Source organism: Balaenoptera acutorostrata, chromosome 3, assembly GCF_949987535.1.
Source record: "Balaenoptera acutorostrata chromosome 3, mBalAcu1.1, whole genome shotgun sequence".
NCBI lineage: Eukaryota > Metazoa > Chordata > Mammalia > Artiodactyla > Balaenopteridae > Balaenoptera > Balaenoptera acutorostrata.
This window is the reverse complement of record NC_080066.1, coordinates 183136099-183154981: the sequence shown is the minus strand read 5'-3', so window position 1 is coordinate 183154981 and position 18883 is coordinate 183136099. Positions and strand designations below refer to the sequence as shown.

The following is an 18883-nucleotide window of genomic DNA, read 5'->3' as shown; positions in this document are numbered from 1 at the left end:
GGAGAAACAAATATCTACTGTCGTCTCGGAGGGCTGTTTATATGCCGGAGCGTCTCTGTGTAGGTTGTGAGGGTTTAATATTTTTTTGGCGTGAGGGCTGTTCTTGGTTTGGATGCTTGCTGTCTCTTTCTTCAGCTTGTGCTGGCCTTTATCCCCTTGATAGGGGTGTGCAGGTGCGTGGCCCATGCGCATGCTCCCAGGGAGGCGGGGCAGCGGTTGGCTTCCGGTCATGGGTCTCTGGCAGAGGCAGCTGGCTGCACGTACTCCGGGGAGGTGGGGCAGTGGTTGGCGCCAGGTCGAGGGACGCTTGGCAGTGGTGGGCTGCCCACGCTCCGGGAAGGTGGGGGCAGTGACCTGCACCTGCTCACAGGACCCTCAGCAGTGCTGGCCCGCACTGCCTCTGAAGTCTGAGATGGCAGCAGCGAGTAGCGCCCGCCCCTGGAGCTCTTGCAGGCAGTGCCCTGCCGCGTGAGAGCGTGGAGAAAGAAGCTCATGTGGTGGGCCTGCTCCTCTCCTCGCGTGCCCCCAACAGCAGCACCCTGCCTCTCTGGCGGGCCCAGGCTTCTTCCTGGACTCCCTCATTTGTGACGCACCACACCCCAGCCGCCTCAGGCTGTCTTCGTGCAGCCAACCCCGGTCCTCTCCTCAGGGTCTGACCTCCAAAGCCCGAGCCTCAGCACCCAGCCCCCACCAGCCCCAGTGGACGGGCGTCTCAGACTGTGGAGAGCCTGTCGGCACCGACCCTCTGTGCAGGTCTCTCTCTGCTCTGCCCTCCCCTCTGTCCTGACAGATCTCCCCGCCAGTGAGGGGACTTGCCGTGTGTGGAAAGCTTTCCTCTTTCACAGCTCCCTCCCAGGGCACAGGTCCTGTCCTGATTCCTTTCTCTCTTTTTTTTTTCTTTTGTCCTACCCAGTTACGTGGAGATTTTCTTGCCCTTTTGGAGGTCTGAGGTCTTCTGCCAGCATTCAGTAGATGTTCTGTGAGAGTTCCACATGTAGATGTATTTTTTATTTTTTAAAATTTTTTGCCATGCCTCGCAGCATGTGGGATCTCAGTTCCTTGACCAGGGATCGAACCCGTGCCCCCTGCAGTGGAAGTGTGGAGTCTTAACCACTGGACCGCCAGGGAAGCCCCTGTAGATAGATGTATTTTTAATGCATCTGTGGGAGGTGAGCTCCGCGTCCTACTCCTCCACCATCTTGATCCGCTCCCTCGAGGTTTGCGTTTTTCACTGTGGACATCCAGTTGTTACAACACCATTTATCAAAAAGACCATTCTTTCCTAGTCAATTGCATTGGTCCATTTGCCATAAATAAAGTGACCATAGACGGAGGAGTCAATTCCAGACTCTGATGAGACACCACAGACACACTCTCTAACTGCTGTTACTTGGTCTGTCTGTCTGTCCTGAGCTAGTACTACATTGTCCTGATTACTGCGCATTCCAGTGAAAACGTGGTAGTGTAAGTTCTCCAGCTTTGTTGTTGTTCTTCGAGAGTGTCTTGGCTATTCTAGCTCCTTTGCATTTCAAAATAAATGTTAGAATCAGCTTGTTGGTTTCCAAAAGGAAACTTGCTGGTTTTTTGATTGGGATTGCATTGAATCTATAGAGCAATTTGTGGAGAATTGTTCCATTTACTTATGAAATCTGGTAGTTTATAAATTCTCTCCTTCTTCATTAACACTCATGTGGTCTGGGACTAGACATTATTGCTTCTTCCTTTCCCCTCTTTATGGTGGTCATTTATTTTCAGGGCTTTGTTACATTTTTATTGCTGTGTGTTGCTGCACTCTGCAGTGAGGTGCTGAATAGAATGGTAGGATTGGGTGTTCTTGTCTGGTTCCTGACAGTGATGGGAAGCGGTCAGTATTTCTTTGTTACTGAGAATGATGTTAGCATTTTGTCACATGCTTCTTTGTATTATTGAAATGAGTATATATTTTTTCTGTTTATTTTGTTATTGTAATTAATTACACTGATTGATTTTGTGAATGTGAAGCTCACCCCACATTTCTGGAATAAATCTCACTGGGTCTCGATGCATTGTTCTTTTTTTGTTCTCTGTAAGAGCTATGTGTGATTTACCACTTTCTTTAAATGTGTGGAAGAATTTACTAGCGAAGCCATCTGGGCTTTGAGTTTTCCTTGTAAGGAGATTTTAATTACAGATACATTTCTTTAACAGGACAATTTTAAATAGGCGTTTATTGGGACCACTTAGATTTTCTATTTCTTCTTGTCAGTTTTGGTGAGATGTGCTTCTCAGTTTAATATCTGTTGCAGTAATTCAAATTCAGATTTGTTGTCGTAGTCTTTCATAATATTCTCTTATGCTTTTAATGTGTTTCCTAGATTTTTGGTGATGTTCTCCTTTTATTCCTGACATTAGTAATTTATGCTTTATCCCTTTTTTTCTTGATCGATCTTGCTAGGAATTTATCAATTTAGCAATTGTGTTACTCTTTTCAAAGAGTGAATTTGGCTTTGTTGATCTTCTGCTGTCTGTTTTCTATTTGATTGGGTTCCGTTCTTTATTATTCCCTTTCTTCCACATCTTCTGTGTAGTTCGTTATTCTTTTTTGGCTTCTTAAGTTGGAAACTTCATCAGTTTTTCAGGCTTTCTTTTTCTAATATTTGCATTTAAGCTGTACATTTCTCTAAGCTTTAGTCTAGCTGTAACCTCCAAGTTTTGAGATAGCTATTTCTTTTTTTGTTTGTTTTTTGTTGTTGTTGTTGTTGTTGAAGTATAGTTGATTTACCATGTTGTGCTAGAGATAGCTATTTCTCCTTTTAGTTCTGTGGGGTTTTTAAAAAGTTTTTATTTAAAATAGTGTCAGACTTGCAGACTTACAGCAGAGTTGCAGATATAGCACCCTGAGCATTCCGGTCCCCAGCTTTCCCTTTAACATAGACATGGTCCATAACCTCGGCACAGTGACCCACACTGAGAAGGTGTGGCACGTGGTACAGGGCTGCTGACGACACTGCACACCTGGCTCCCCGTCCCGGTCTGCCCACTCGTGCCCTCTCTGCTTCAGGGTCCAATCAGGGCTCCCGGGCTGCATGTGGCCTCACCTTCCATAGTCTCCTCCCATCTGTGACAGTTTCTCCCAACCTGGACACATTGGAAGAGTCCTGGGTGGGTGTTTTATAGAAGGTCCCTCAGTTTGAGTTTGCTGTGGATTCTGGGGGAGATCCACAGAGACCTGGCACCTTTCTCTTTGCCCCATAGCAGGGCTACCTCAAGTCATGTGACTTGTCACAGGTGATGTTGGCCTAGATCACTGCCAGGGTCCTCCACAAAATGTCTCACGTGTTTCTTTTCCATCCTCTGTCCCTTAGAAGCAAGTCACTGAGTCCAGCTGCACTCAAGACAGGGGAGGGAAACTGAGTCCACCTCCCCGGGGAGGGGGGATGTTAATGTGCACACATTACCGGAAGATTGTAGGGAGGAACTTAGTGGCTGTGCAATACGCTGCTTCTCCTTGAAGTCTTGCCTGCTGCTCCCAGTGGCCCTCAGCAGATCCTTCCTGCAGCAGCGCCTTTTGTGCTAAGGCCCTCATCCGCACACCATTTTAGTCTTCGGAATTCTGTCAGGTAGCATTGTCCCTTTCCTGTTAGTTCTGTCAAGTTTTACTTTGTATGTTTTGAAGGTAAGTTATTAAGTCCATACTGTTGCCCACCTTCAAATAAAACAGCCAGTTACCTTACCAGCAACATGAGTTTACTCGGGAGAGGCAGGGGAATTGCATTTCGGGACCCGCAAGCTATGGCAAACCACAGGCAAGTCCTGCAACAACGGAGAGGAGCCTTACTTGATGGGGGGGGGGGGGCGGGGGGAGGAAGTTGGGCGGGGCTGCTTTGAAGGTTTTCCTGTCTCCATTGGAGGAAAGTGAGAGTTGAGGGTGGTGGCGGTTTCTCATTGGCTGGGCTGTTGCTGGGCCGGGAGAAAATCTTCCTTCCTCTTCCTGGGGCAGCGCACCAGCTTCTTCCCGCCCAGAAGCGCAGAGCAAGCTGGGAAGGAGGGCCTGGTGTGAGAGCGCCCCCTTCAGGGCTTCCCGCCTCCGTTTTACGCGAGGTTGTCCCTTATTAATTTCCACACTGTGTAGGATTGTTATTTCTTCCTGTGGTGTTTGTATGTTCTTATCACATGCCCTCTTTATTTCTAATAATCCTTCTTGCCTAAAAGTCTGCTCCCTGTCTGGAGGGAGAGGCCTGCCCATGTCAGCAGTGAGCCTCCCTCTGTGGTTTGTCACCTGGCCGCTGCCCTTCTCCTTTGGGGCTGCATTCTGGGAGGGTCCCTTCTTCCAACTCCTAGCTCTCTTTTTATTTTTATTGATTTATTTATAAATTTATTTTATTTACTTATTTTTGGCTGCGTTGGATCTTCGTTGCTGCACATGGGCTTTCTCTGTTTGCGGCGAGCGGGGGCTACTCTTCGTTGCGGTGCGTGGGCTTCTCACTGCAGTGGCTTCTCTTGTTGCAGAGCACGGGCTCTAGGCGCCCAGGCTTCAGTAGTTGTGGTGCACGGGCTCAGTAGTTGTGGCGCACGGGCTTAGTTGCTCCGCAGCATGTGGGATCTTCCCAGACCAGGGCTCGAACCCGTGTCCCCTGCATTGGCAGGCGGATTCTTAACCGCTGTGCCACCAGGGAAGCCCCAGACTGTGTCTTATTAATTACAGCCTGTTCATACAGTTCTATGAATTGACATCTTTCCAGTATTGTGAGGTTATGATGAGGCTTGCAAAGCTCTCTTCTGTTAGCAGTTGGCTTGTGGAGCTTGGTGTTTCTCTCTCTTCATGTTGGCGTTTTCTACAGATTCTCAGTTGTTAGTTCACATTTATACGAATGTGGGTCTTAAACTGAACTCTTTACATCTATAGCCCACCTGGGGCACCCATTGGCTTCTGAGCGCCCCTGGATGTGATCATGGGAGTGGCTTCTAGTGTGTCGCTGCGTGGGGATGGGTGTGACATGCTAGTGCACCGTGAGTCAGGCTAGCTGCACAGGCCCGGCTGGCACTGTGAAGGTCCTTCCGGCCCGAGGGAGGCTTCTGGGGGAAGCCCTGTGGTGTCATGGCTTAGCTTCTTGAGCTGGGCCAGGTTAGACCCTCCTTCCACATGTTCCCGGGGCACTTGCCTGCCCGCATGCTGCTCTGTGTTCATTCTCGTGCTCTCTGCCATCACCACAGTCCTGGAAGGATGCTATTTGGCCACCGTCTCAAAGGGAGAAGCAGGCCTTATTTTTACAAAATGTCAAAAATTTGAACACCCTGTGTGCTAGTGCGTTGCCTTTTTGCATTCATTTACTATTCCAAGGAGAGGAAGCTGTGGTTAGTTAATCAGCAGTCTGTTTTACATGAGTTTGCATTTGTTAATAACACCTTCGTGCATTTAAAAGCTGCACACACGCCTGCGTCATGTGACTTGTTCAGTCTGCCAGTTGTGCTTGCTGAGCTTGCGTGAATTAAAAACTCATTTGGGGGTGGGGTGGGGAGTAACTGCCAGTGGGTACAAGGTTTCCTTTCAGGTGATGAAAATGTACCGAAGTGTGGTAAGGGTCGCACAACTCGGAACATACTAAACCACTCACCTGAAAACATTTTAAGTGGGTAAGTTTCACAGTATGTGAGTTATATTGCAGTAAAGATGTTATAACGTACTGCCATGACTTCAAGCCCCCCAAGCTGCTGGGGGGCCCTGGCCCGTGGTGTGGGGGGTCGGGTTGGGTCCTGGCCTCTGTGAGCTCCTCTGGGGAGCACCTCTCTCTCACCTTCCGTGGCGGGAGTTCCCAAACGCGCACCGAGGAGCTGGTTGGGAGCGAGCCCCCGGCATTAGCAGGTCTCCCATTGGCCGCCCCGTTTACCTCCGAGCTGGCTGGGCTGCGGCGTGGACCTCGTCTGTCTGTCTGTCTGTCTGGCGTGTCTGGCGTGAGAGCATGCAGTGCTGACGGGGAGCCAGTGCCCACCCTTCCTGTCTTTCTGTCCAGACGGTCAGTATGTCGGCTGTGCCCCGGCCTTGGCTCTGGCGCGGTGAGTGTGATCCCACGTCACTTCAGCCTGACCAGAGGCCTCAGAGCTGTGTGGGCTCCAGGCGAGCTTTGCTGGGGGTCGAGGGAGCAGGGCCACAAAGGGCAGGGACGCTTATGGGACGGGCTGACTGCCTGATGCCATGGTCGTCAGGCCCGTCCCTTGGCTGCCAGCCTGCATGCCTGTGGCCAGCTCCCCGGGGCGCTGGCTCCCTGGGTGCCCACCTTTGGCCAGCGGTCAGTGTTGGCGTGTGTGGGGTGTGTGGGCCAGACCGTTAGCAGACGAGGCTGGAGGAGACCTCACAGCCCTCGCTTCCCTGAGCCCATGGTCCTTGTCAAAGAGGGCAGCGGAATCGGCTCTTAGCTCTTTGTGGGCGAAGCAGAGGTCCCTGGCCCGGTGTAGGGCGGCCTTCGCCAGAGGAGAGAGGGTCTCGGGTGCCGAGGACACTGGGTGGAACTGGAGTCTGTGCTGGGACCTGTCTGCCCGCTGTGCCAACACAGCACATGGAGGTGGGCGTGGGCTGGGCCTGCAGCAGAGACGTAGGAAGCTGTGGACACTCCGGCTCACAAGGGCGACGCGCGGCCGCGTGCTGGATGGCCCACCGTGACCCGCTGGCGTGTGGGCAGCACGTCTGCTTCCTCTCTTGCTGCTGCCTTTTGGCCCATAGCTTCTGAGACGGCCTCGCTTCAGGAAGAGGTGCGGACGCAGACTGGGGCCTGGGTCAGCTGACATCCTGGCCGTGCGAGGGCCCGCGCCCCTCCCTCCCCGAGTCTGCCTGTGCTGCCCGTGGCCTCACCGAGGCTGGCGTGGGGGCCTTATGGAAGGCTGGGTGGGCGTGACCCACCCCCGGCCGTGGGAGCAGGAGGTAGAGCCTGGGGAGCTCAGCCACGGGGAGCCGGCGTTTGAGGTTGAGTGTGTGGAACTTGCGGGCCATGTTGTTTAATGGTGTTCAGTGCCAGGCCGGCCGGCCTGCACAGAGCCCTTCCAGACACCCTGAGCTCAGGGCCCTTGAGAAGGGCCCTTGCCCCCAGGCCTGGACCTGATGCCACTCCAGCCTGGAGGAGAGCGTCTCGCGGCACGTGAAATAATAGGAAATTTGTATCCAGTGTCCATACATAAAATTTTACTGGAACCCATGCAGAAAGTGAACTTAAAAGTGTAAAAGGAAAAGGGTAAATCTTTACTCTCCATCTTAAATGGCTGAGGCGGTTGTGTGACCCTGTTATTTTTAACGAAGTTGTCAGTTAACGGACAGTTGGGAACCCGCGGTAACGTTTCATGTTGTGTCCTAGGGAGGCGTCAGATCCATCATCTGGGGAACCAGCTGCAGCTGAACCAACACTGCCTGGACACAGCCTTCAACTTCTTCAAGATGGCCGTGAGCAAGCACCTGACCCGTGGCCGGAAGATGGCCCACGTGATCGCGGCCTGCCTCTACCTGGTGTGCCGGACGGAAGGCACCCCGCGTATCCTTTGGTTTGGGGGACCTCTTGGAGGACCCCGTCTTGGCTCCCGGTCAGCCTCCCTCTGCTGTCGGGCTCTGTGTCCCAGTAGCTTAGTGTTTGTGTTTAATGGGAGCACCTTGTTGGGTTCACCGTCTGGACGGACGCGAGACGTCCACAGACTGAGGAGCTGGGCGGCTGGGTGCCCGTCCCCCCTCGGCCCCTGGGGAGGACTCTTCAGCATCCTCCTGCGGTTGGCCAGCTGTAGCCAGGCCGGTGTCCCGCGGGGCTGCTGACCTCGCCCCCTCCTCGCCAGCCTCGCCCTCTCCCAGAGCACGGTGCTCTGCTCTCTCCTTGTGCCTGGACGGTGGGCGCTCTCGGCTGCCCTGCAGGCGTTTGCGTGCGTCGGGAATTCTGTCCATTGCGCCTTCCTGAAGAGGGCCTTCTGGGGCTTTCTGGCCCCTCCACTTGGCCTCTGTTCTCGCTGCCTCCTCGTGTCTCTTTTCCCCTCGCCTCTCCTTGCGGGACCCACGCTCCTGGCCCTGTGTCCTCGTCCTTATGTGACAGCGCGTCCCCCGTGGCTTCTGAGACCGGGCGCCTCTGAGCATCTGACCTCCTGTGGTCTTCCTTCTGCCCAAGCTTTGGGGATAGTCTGGCAGGATTCTAGGTTGCAAATTGGTCTCCGCAGCATTTGGACAGTGGTGCCCGTAGTCTTCCTGCGTCCTGCGCGCCTGTGGAACAGTTGGATGCCCTGGTTCTGGGTCCTCTGTGAGGGACGGACGGCTGCGTTGCTCTCCGAGCTGCAGCACCTCCTGTTTGTCTTCAGGCTCAGAGGTCCACGTGCGGTGTCCCCAGCGGCCCTTCCCCCGTGGCCTCCCGTCTCCGGCTTCTGGAGTCACTGTGGCTTCTCCCTTCGTGTCTTCTTTGTTCACTCTGCTGCCCTGCTGACCTGTCTTCTGGTCTCCTTTCCTGTTCCCCACTTACTTACCTTTTGCTTTGGGAGAGTTTATCTTCCAGCCAGGCCTGCGTTTCCGCTTTCATGGTTTGAGCCGGAGCAGCTCCGTCTTCTCCGCACCCTTCCTTGTGAGGCGGTCCTGCGAGGCTCTCGTGGGAGCCGCGGCGTCTGGTCTCTCGAAGGAGCGGTGGCCTCTGAGCTCTCTCCTCTCCTGCAGGCTTTCCCCAATGGCGGGTGGCCTGGCCGTCGCCCCTGTTTGCATGGAGTGCTGGAAGGGTCCTGGAGACAGTGTGCGTGGGTGGGCGACCCTCAATATCAGAATCTTTCATTAAAATGTCTTTCAGTTTTTGAAAGGTACCGTTTCAGCATAAAAGGAGCGTTTGTTGCTGGAAGGGATGAAGCTGCGCGCCCTGGCGGCCCCACGAGGTGGCGCGGTGGAGCTCCGTCCGTGGTCACCGCCTTGCCCCGCGGCGAGGCCTGCCCCGGCCTGGCTCAGGCGGGGTGGGGAGCCGGGGGGCTGCAGGGAGGCGCGGGCGCTCGGGTCAGGGCCCCGCTCTGCCTCCTGAGCGTGGCGCGAGCCGGAGCCGGAGCCGCGGGGGCCGCAGGGGCGGTCGGGGCGCGGACACAGGTGTACGGGCGGGCGGGGCTCTGGAGACCCGGCGCTCCAGTCCCCGCCTCGCGCTCCTCCCGCTCCCCTGGGGCGAAGGGGCGGGCACCTCGTCCAGGGGTCCAGGCCTGGCCCCGCCCCCGGGTGGAGGAGAGTGGGCGGGCCCAGCAGCCCCGCCCCTCCCGCCCACGCCCGAGGGGTGGGTGCCTCCCACACGGTGGAGCGGCGTGCCGCCTGCAGAGGAACGTGACCCAAACGTCCAGATGAGGCAGATCCAGACAGAGAGCAGGTCCGTGGGTGTCGGGGACTGGGGGTGGTGACTGGGGGATTGGGGGGGTTTCTTGGTTTTTTTTTTAAATTAATTAATTAATTAATTTATTTATTTATGGCTGTGTTGGGTCTTCGTTTCTGTGCGAGGGCTTTCTCTAGTTGCGGCGAGCGGGGGCCACTCTTCATCGCGGTGCGCGGGCCTCTCACTATCGCGGCCTCTCTTGTTGCGGAGCACAGGCTCCAGACGCGCAGGCTCAGTAGCTGTGGCCCACGGGCCTAGTTGCTCCGCGGCATGTGGGATCTTCCCAGACCAGGGCTCGAACCTGTGTCCCCTGCATTGGCAGGCAGATTCTCAACCACTGCGCCACCAGGGAAGCCCCTGGGGGGTTTCTTTTTGAGGGATAAAAATGTCCTAAAGTTAGATTATGGTGATGTTTGCATAACTCTGTAAATAGACTAAGAGCCATTGAACTGTACACCTTGAACAGGTGCATTTGTGGCCCTGACTTTGACCTTGTAAAGCTGTTAAAGATGAGACAGCAGTGTGCGGGGAGTCCAGCGCTCTGGCTGGTGGGCTTGCCGGTGGTCCCCTCAGGATGGCCGTTTTGGGGGTGGCGGGGGGGGGCACAAGTGTGACACGGTCCTCTCTGTCCTCTTCTGGTTGACAGCACTCCCCTGCCCCCATCCCCCAGTGGGGGTCCCCAGACTTGTGCTGGCCAGGCCTGGGCTCCCACCCCCCCTTCCTGCTCTTTCACCCTCCCGGCCCCCTGGCTTGCTCTGTGTCTGCCACCCTGCCAGTGCCACCTCCTTTTCTTCCACGTAAATTCCAAGCCCCTAGAGCGCATTTGAAGGCTTCATTCACTCTCTTCTCCTTGCCCCAGGCTGCCCTCCTGTCTCTGCTGCCTGGGGCTGCACTGGCCCTGAAGACAGCGCCTCCCCCTCCCCGACCCACAGAGGGTAAAGCCCTCGCTGGGACAGGCTGAGGAGAGACCTGCTCTCGAGACCGTCCGTCCCTGGGTGGGCATTTGGCAGAAACTTTCAGGCTGTGAGCAGACACCCCTGTTGCTGCCGGGCAGGTGACCCGGCCAGCGCGTCTTCCCGAGCTGTGTGTCCAGATTGTTACTGCAGCTTTTTAAAAATTTATTTATTTATGTATTTTAAAATATTTATTTATTTATTATTTATCTGTTTTAGCTGTACCAGGTCTTAGTTGCAGCACGTGGGATCTTCGGTGTGGCACGTGGGATCTTTAGTAGCGTCACACAGACTCTTAGTCATGGCATGCATGCGGGATCTAGTTCCCAGAGCAGGGATCGAACCCGGGCTCCCTGCATTGGGAGCGCAGAGTCTTAACTACTGGACCACCAGGGGAATCCCCCCCCCCTTTTTTTTTTTATTTTAATATAGACCATCTTCAAAGTCCCTATTGAATTTTTTACAATATTGCTTCTGTTTTATGTTTTGATTTTTTTGGCCTTGAGGCATGTGGGATCTTAGCTCCCTGACCAGGGATCGAACCCGCACTCCCTGCATTTGAAGGCGAAGTCTTAACCACTGGACTGCCAGGGAAGTTATTTATTTATTTATTTATTTATTTATTTGGTTGCACTGGGTCTTAGTTGTGGCAGGCGGGCTCCTTAGTTGTGGCTCGTGGGCTCCTTAGTTGTGGTTTGCCAGTTCCTTAGTTGCAGCACGTGGGCTCCTTAGTTGTGGCATGTGAACGTTTAGTTGCGGCATGCATGTGGGATCTAGTTCCCTGACTGGGGTTCGAACCCAGGCCCCCTGTATTGGGAGCGTGGAGTCTTATACACTGTGCCACTAGGGAAATCCCACCGCAACTTTTTGTGAAACACATCCATGGGAGGTGTGTTTTTGCCCACAGCTATTTTTTAAGTCTTTGGTATCTACTGGGTTCCAGCCGAGCTGCCAGCAGGCCTGTGTATGAGCAGGTGAGCCCTAGCAATGGTCTAGGCCAGGAGGCTGCTGTCACCTGTCACCCTTTCTGTGTAGAGCGTGCCCACGGCCACAGCCGTGTCCTGCCCACCGCGACCTTCAAATCTTCTTCTCTCCCAGGCTTCAGACACCGGGGGTCTTGTTAACAGCGGTTCAGGTCTGCAGATCTGGGGGCGGGGTGGGCTTCCAGACTGAGCTTCTGTCCCTCTCCTCAGGTTCACCTGGGGATCTTCTTTCTTGGAGGGCAGTGCAGCTGGGGACTCCCTTCTCCCCAGCCCACCATTACCTGCTTCCCTCCGCCCCTCCCCCTCTGCTTGCCTCCCCAGGGACAGCCTAAGAATTGAAGAGAATTGTTTTTTTAAATAAATTTATTTATTTTATTTATTTATTTTTGGCTGCGTTGGGTCTTCGTTGCTGTGCGTGGGCTTTCTCTAGTTGCGGCAAGTGGGGGCCACTCTTCGTTGCGGTGCGCGGGCCTCTCATTGCAGTGCCTTCTCTTGTTGCGGAGCACGGGCTCTAGGCATGTGGGCCTCAGTAGTTGTGGCGCACAGGCTTAGCTGCTCCGCGGCATGTGGGATCTTCCCGGACCAGGGCTCGAACCCATGTCCCCTGCATTGGCAGGCGGATTCTCAACCACTGCGCCACCAGGGAAGCCCTAAATAGACTTTATTTTTAAGAGCAGTTTTAGGTTCACAGCAAAATTGAGAGGAGGGTACAGAGATTTCCCATACCCCCCAGTCCCCACACATGCACAGCGTTGCCCGGGATGGGCATCCCCCAGAGCGGAGCACTGTTACCAGTGGTGAACCCACAGTGATTCCTCATCATCACCCAGAGTCCGTGGTTTACCTTGGGGCTCACTCTTGGTGTAGCACATTATGTGGGTTTGGGCGAACGTATAATATGATGATATGCATCTATCATGATGGTATCATGCAGAGAGTATGTGGTCAAGAGAAGGCCTCAGGGTGGCTGATTAGCGTTTATCAGCAGGCACTCAGCATCACTGGGCATGAGGAAGTTGCAAATTCAAACCCATGCCAGGCAGAGATGGAGAGGACCGCCCAGTGTTGGCCAGCCTCGGGCCTCTGGAGCTCTGTGACCTGCTGGCAAGTGTGTCCTGCCTGCCAGTGTCCAGTGGTGCTGAGCATGGGCACACCCTGGGGTCCAGCAGGCATGTCCTGGGCCGAGGCCGGGGCCGGGCGTCTGCATGGAAGGTAGCCTCCCTGTTCTAGCTGCCCTCCACCTCTCGGCAGTGTCTTTTTTTTTTTTTTAATTTTTTATTTTAAATTTTAAATGTTATTTATTTATTTATTTATGGCTGTGTTGGGTCTTCGTTTCTGTGCGAGGGCTTTCTCTAGTTGCGGCAAGCGGGGGCCACTCTTCATTGCGGTGCGCGGGCCTCTCACTGTCACGGCCTCTCTTGTTGCGGAGCACAGGCTCCAGACGCGCAGGCTCAGCAATTGTGGCTCACGGGCCTAGCTGCTCCGTGGCATGTGGGATCTTCCCAGACCAGGGCTCGAACCCGTGTCCCCTGCATTGGCAGGCAGATTCTCAACCACTGCGCCACCAGGGAAGCCCCTCGGCAGTATCTTTTGATGAACAGAGTTCTTAATTCTAATGAAGTACAATTTATCCGTCTTCTCCTTTGTGATTAATGTTTTTGTGTCCCGTTGAAGAAATCTTTGCCCCCAATCCTGGAAATATTCTCCTGTGTTCCCTTCTGGAAACTTTTGGTTTTACGTTTCCCATTGGATTGAGGCCTTCTGAGGGCCTGGTCTGTGTGTCTGTTGTGAGGAGATGGTCAGAGTTCGCTGCTTTCCACTGGGAGTCCAGGTGACAAGGCGCCATCTGCTGGCAGCCATTCCTCCCGGCGCCCCGTGGTGGCACCACTGCTTTGAACTTAGGTGGGCGTCTGTTGCTGCTGTCTCTGACCCCTTCTGCGGGTCTGTTTGTGCCAATACCAGACTGTTTTCAGTATGGCGGGTTTATAACCTGTCTCAGGATCTGTGGCGTGAGACCTTGAATCCCAGCTCTTCTTCTGCCTCAGGGGTGTCTGGGCTGTTCGTGGCCCTCTGTTTTTCTGTATAAATTTTTAAATCAGATTGTCCATTTCTGTAAAAAAAACTTCTGGGATTCTGATTGGGGTTTGTGGATCAATTTGGGGGAAATTGACATTCATTTTAACAATACTGAATCTTCCAACCTATCAATATCCCTTCTTTCTTTTTAAATTTATTTATTGTATTTTTTTGGCTGCGTTGGGTCTTGGTTGCTGCGCGCGGGCTTCTCTCTAGCTGCGGCGAGCAGGGGCCACTCTTCCCTGCAGTGTGCGGGCCTCTCATTGCGGCGGCTTCTCCTGTTGTGGAGCACGGGCTCTAGGCGCGCGGGCTTCAGCAGTTGTGGCTTGTGGCTCCAGAGCGCAGGCTCAGCAGCTGTGGCTCACGGGCCTAGTTGCTCCGCGGCATGTGGGATCTTCCCAGACCAGGGCTCGAACCCGTGTCCCCTGCATTGGCAGGCGGATTCCCAACCACTGCGCCACCAGGGAAGCCCTACCTTATTTCTTGAGGTGTTCTCTGCTTTCTCTCATTTTTGATGAGGAGGTCTTACACTTTGTTCGTTAGTTTTATTCCTAAGTATTTGTGTTTTGAGCTAAGGTAAATGGTATCTTTTGTTTCCAGTGTATAGAAGTACAGTTGAGGTATGTTGATGTTATATCTAAAAATACAAAATTCAGTGAGTAAGCTTACTAATTGAACTTTGGGATGTCTTGTTTTGTTTTCTTTTTCTTTTTTAAAAATTTCTATTTATTTTTGGCTGTGTTGGGTCTTTGTTGCTGCCTGCGAGCTTTCTCTAGTTGCGGCTAGTGGGGGCTGCTCTTCGTCACGGTGTGTGGGCTTCTGATTGCGGTGGCTTCTCGTTGCAGAGCATGGGCTCTAGGCGCGCGGGCTTCAGTAGTTGTGGCATGCGGTCTCAGTAGCTGTGGCTCGCGGGCTCTAGAGTGCAGGCTCAGTAGCTGTGGCGCACGGGCTTAGTTGCTCCGCGGCGTGTGGGATCTTCCCGGACCAGGGCTCGAACTCATGTCCCCTGCATTGGCAGGCGGATTCTCAGCCACTGCGCCACCAGGGAAGCCCTCTTGTTTTGTTTTCTTAACGTATACAGTTGTGTCTGCTGCCAGTTTTAGTTGCTCCCTTCTGATCTGTATGCCTGTCATGTGTTTCTCTTGGCCATCTGCACGCCTGTGGTGCCCTGTGGGGTGTGAAGGGGTTGCGGGGGCCGGGGGGGTGCATCCTCGGCTCTGTTCTGGCTCCGGAGAGCGTTTCCAGCCCTTTGCCTTAGACGTCTGCTCTAAGATACCTTTATCAGGTAACAGGTTGAAGGTGTTTCCTTTTTCCTAATTGCCAGGAGCTTTTATTGTGAAGGGTGTTGAGTCATCTATGTATGTATTGGTATGATCATCATGTGGGGTTCTTCCCCTTAATCTGTGCCGAGGTGAATTACACTGACTGATTTTTTGTGGGGGGGGGCGGGGGTTGCCACGCCACGTGGCTTTCGGGATCTTAGTTCCCCGACCAGGGATCCAACCTGGGCCCCCTGCAGTGGGAGCTCGGAGTCCTAACCATTGGACCACCACACTGCCTGATTTTTAAGGTTAAACCACCCTTGCATACCCAGATGTGGTCATGCCAAGTTACCCTCTCCAGGTATTGCTGATATTTTGGGTGGAGCTGTGCTGGTGGCCTGTCTTCTTGCAGTGTCCTCGTCAACTGGGTGTGTCTCAGTCGTGCTTGCCCCGACACCGCTGGGAGGTGCCCCCTCGTGCTCTGCACCCTGGGCAGTCCAGCGGTGACCAGTACTGTTTCCTCTTGAAATGTTGGGGAAAACTCACAGCGAAGCCATCGGGGCCTTTAGCTTTCTTTGTGGTAAGATCGTACTTGTGGCTTCAATTTCTATAGTAGATGTGGAACTATCCAGCCTTTCTGCTTCTCATTCCAGTTTTGCTAGGTTGTATTTTGCAAAGCCTTTGTCTGTGTCACTTCAGAGACCAGATGTATCAGAGTAAAGTTATCCTTAACATTCCCGGTTTCCCTTTCGTGTCTGTGGCACTTGTAGTGATGACCCCGCTGTCATGTCTTATGTTTGTAATTTTGCCTTTTTTCTCTTTGATCCGTGTTGCTAGGGGTTGCCAGTTTTATTAGTCTTTTCCTTGGTAATGGCTTTGTTGAGATGAAATTCACCCGATATGTTGTGCAAGTCACTGGTTTTCAGTTACATGCACACAAGTGTGCAACCGTCACCACAGTCAACGCTAGAGCACTGTCATCGCCTCGGAAGGGACGTCTCTCATGCCACCAGTCCTAAACAAGCAGCAGCCTGCTTTCTGCCACTCTCTGTTTGCCTGTCCTGGACATTTCATGTAAATGGAATCATATAAGCTATCATTGGAGCTCTGTGTTTAACTCTGTGAGGCACTGCTGGACTGTTTTCCAAAGTAGCTGGACTATTTTGCATTCCTGCCAGCAGTGTAGGAGGGTTCCAGTTTCTCTACGGCTCACCAGAGCTTTTATCAGCCTTCTTAAAGAACCAGACTTTTGCTTTGTTGTTTATCTGTATTGTACGTTTATTTTATATTTCATTGATTTACTTTTATTATTTCTTTCCTTCTAATTTCTTTCGGTTTAATTTACTATTTTCAGCTTTCTTAGGTTCCTGATTTTCATTTTTTCTGTTTCTCCTAATACAAGCATTTGAGACTATAAATTTCTCTCTAGGCAGGTTTTAGTTACATCACACAGTTTTGATGTGTAACATTTTTACTATGATCAGTTCAAAATATTTTCTAATTTCCATTTTTATTTCCTTTAGATATTAAGTCATTTAGAAGTGTACCACTTGTTTTGAAAACAGTTGGGAGTTTTCTAGTTATCTCTGTATTATCAGTTTCTAGTATAATTCCATTGTGGTCAGAGGACAAACACTGAATGATTTCCCTTTTTTCCCAGTGTGCTGAGCTTTGATTTACAGCTCAGCTCATGGTCTATTTTGGTGGCCGCGTCATGTGCACTTCAAAGGAATGGGTATCTGCACCTGTTGGGTGGAGCAGTCTATAAATGTCCATTAGGTCAAGTTGGTTAGTCCCTTTCAAATCATCCTTGCCGATTTTTCAGTCCCCTTGTTCTAAAGAAGAGTGTTAAAATTCCCACTGCAGATGTGGGCTTATCTACTTTTCCTTTTATCTTGTTTGTTTCCCATTATATTCTTTTTTTTAAATAAATTTTTTTATTTTATTATTTTATTTTATTTATTTTTTGTTATTTTTGGCTGCGTTGGGTCTTCGTTGCTGTGCGTGGGCTTTTCTCTAGTTGTGGCGAGCAGGGGCTACTCTTTCTTGTGCACGGGCTTCTCATTGCGGTGGCTTCTCTTGTTGCGGAGCATGGGCTCTAGGCGCGTGAGCTTCAGTAGTTGTGGCTCGCCGGTTCTAGAGCGCAGGCTCAGTAGTTGTGGCGCATGGGCTTAGTGTCTCCGCGGCATGTGGGATCTTCCCGGACCACGGGCTCGAACCCGTGTCCCCTGCATTGGCAGGCGGATTCTTAACCACTGTGCCACCAGGGAAGCCCTCCCATTATATTCTGATGCTGTGTTAAGAGGATACAGATTCAGGATTCTGTATCTTCCTGGTGGAAATGACGCTTAACATTATAAAATGTCCCTCTTTATCACCAAACGCTTTTCCCCTTAAATTCTACTGTGTTGGGTGTTAGTATAACTATACCCGCTTTCTTTTGCTGAGTATGTGCGTGGTCTGTCTTTTCCCATATTTTAAAATTCAATGCTTTGTGATATATTTAAGGTATGTTTCTTATAAGCAGCATATAATTGCTACTGAACCAAACTTAGGTCCACTTGCCCACACACAGTAAAGCCAACCTACTGACACTGGTTGTGGTGAAGGAAAGTGCAGGGTTTATTGCAGGCGCCAAGCAAGGAGTCCAGGCAGCTAATGCCCAAAAGAGCCAAACTCCCCAGAGGCTTTCAGGGAAAGGTTTTTAAAGACAGAGTGGGGGAGGGGGTTGTGGGGGCACGATCAGCTCGTGGACGCTCTTCTGATTGGTTGTTGGTGAGGTAGTCGGGAGTCAGCATCCTCAGCCTTCTGGTTCCAGCTGGTCTGGGGTCTACAGGCTTGTGGTCACCATGCAGTTAACTTCTTCCACCCGGTGGGGGTTTCAGTATCTGCAAAACAGCTCAAAGAGCGTGGCTCAGAATAGTACCTATTGCCCTTGAGGAGGAACTAAAGGTCCTTGCCTTTGTTTAATGGCCAAATTGGTATTATTTTGTCTTGCTTGACTGTTGTCCTTTCTTTCTGCAATTTTTTCACTGCTCTGGTTAAATTTATTCTTTGACTAAAGTTTTTCTACAGACAAAAGGCAGGTGGAGGGCTTGGGTGAAGTGGAGGAGTCCTGTTCTGGGAAGGCCCCATAGGGTCCTGCTCGGTTACATAATTATGTGTATTTGTCTAATTTATTTATCTAGTCTTAAAATATTTTTTATTGGAGAATTTCATCCATTTAAATTCAGTGTGCTTATTGATATATTTGAATTTAATTCTAATATCTTACTATTTTCTGTTTGTTCTCTGTTTTCCCTTTCTTACAACCTCTTAGAGTAATCAAGTATTTCGTTATTCTGTTTTCCTTCAAATACTTTGTTATTTATTTACTTATTACTGCTTTGGTGGTTACCCTAGAGACTGTGTCCTGTGCCCTTGACCTTAAGTTAGAAGCTGGCCTTTCCTGGCAGGACACGCTCTCCCGGGCCCTGCTAGGGGCACTGTGGGCACTGCTTCCCCAGCCGTTAGTGTGTTCACTCACACCTACCTGCTCTGACCCTTTCCATTCCTGTGTTTCTGTGGTTTCATCTGGGATCGTTGTCCTCTGTCTGAAAAACAGTATGCCTGCTAGGAAAAGACTCCTTCAGCTTTTATGTGAAAACATCTTTGTTTTGTCCTCATTTTGAAAGATATTTTCAGTGAGTGTGGAATTCTGGGGCAGCAGGTGTTTCTCCTGGAGCTGTACTGCTGTCGTCCCGCTTCTGCCTTCTACCTTCCGTGGTGCTGTGGAGTGGGCTTTACATCATCTTGTCACTGTTTGAAGGTTACCGTCTCTTATCACTACCTGCTTTTAAGAAATATCTTTGTCTTTCTTTCAGGGGTTTGACTCTGATGTACTTAGATGTGGTTTTCTTTCTATTTGTCCAGCTTGTTATTTGTAGAACTTCTGGAATTTGTGACTTAATGTCTTTTGTCTGTTTTGGGGAAATCTTGGGAGGTATCTTTTCAGACATAGTTTCTCTGCCGTTCTTTCTCTGTTTCCTTTCTAGGATCCCAGTTACACACACGTTAGACCCTTTCCTCATGTCTCAGGTTGTGTTGTGTATTTTCCATTCCGTTTTTTTTTATTTTTCCTGTCTCTGTTTCACTCTGAATGCTGTCCAGTGACCTGTCTTGAGTTCTTTCATCCTTTCCTTTGCAGTGTCTTAACTGGTTGTTAAACCCATCTATTAACTTCCTAACTTCAATGATGGTTTTACATTAGATTCTTTTATTAGATTCCAGTTCTTTGGTAAAAT

The 18883-nt window shown here is 51.5% G+C and overlaps 1 protein-coding gene across 6 annotated transcripts in view; it reads left to right on the top strand.

The window, feature by feature from the left end:
- Positions 1 to 18883, top strand: part of BRF1 (BRF1 RNA polymerase III transcription initiation factor subunit) — an 83564-nt gene that overhangs the window by 19238 nt on the left and 45443 nt on the right. For 5 of the 6 annotated variants that reach the window (XM_057544643.1, XM_057544641.1, XM_057544639.1 and 2 more), the window contains one exon: positions 7323 to 7496. The exons of the other annotated variant lie outside the window; for it this stretch is intronic. In XM_057544643.1, the coding sequence (XP_057400626.1) occupies positions 7323 to 7496 (174 nt within the window). The remainder of the gene's footprint in view (positions 1 to 7322; positions 7497 to 18883) is intronic. 6 annotated transcript variants of the gene reach the window in all.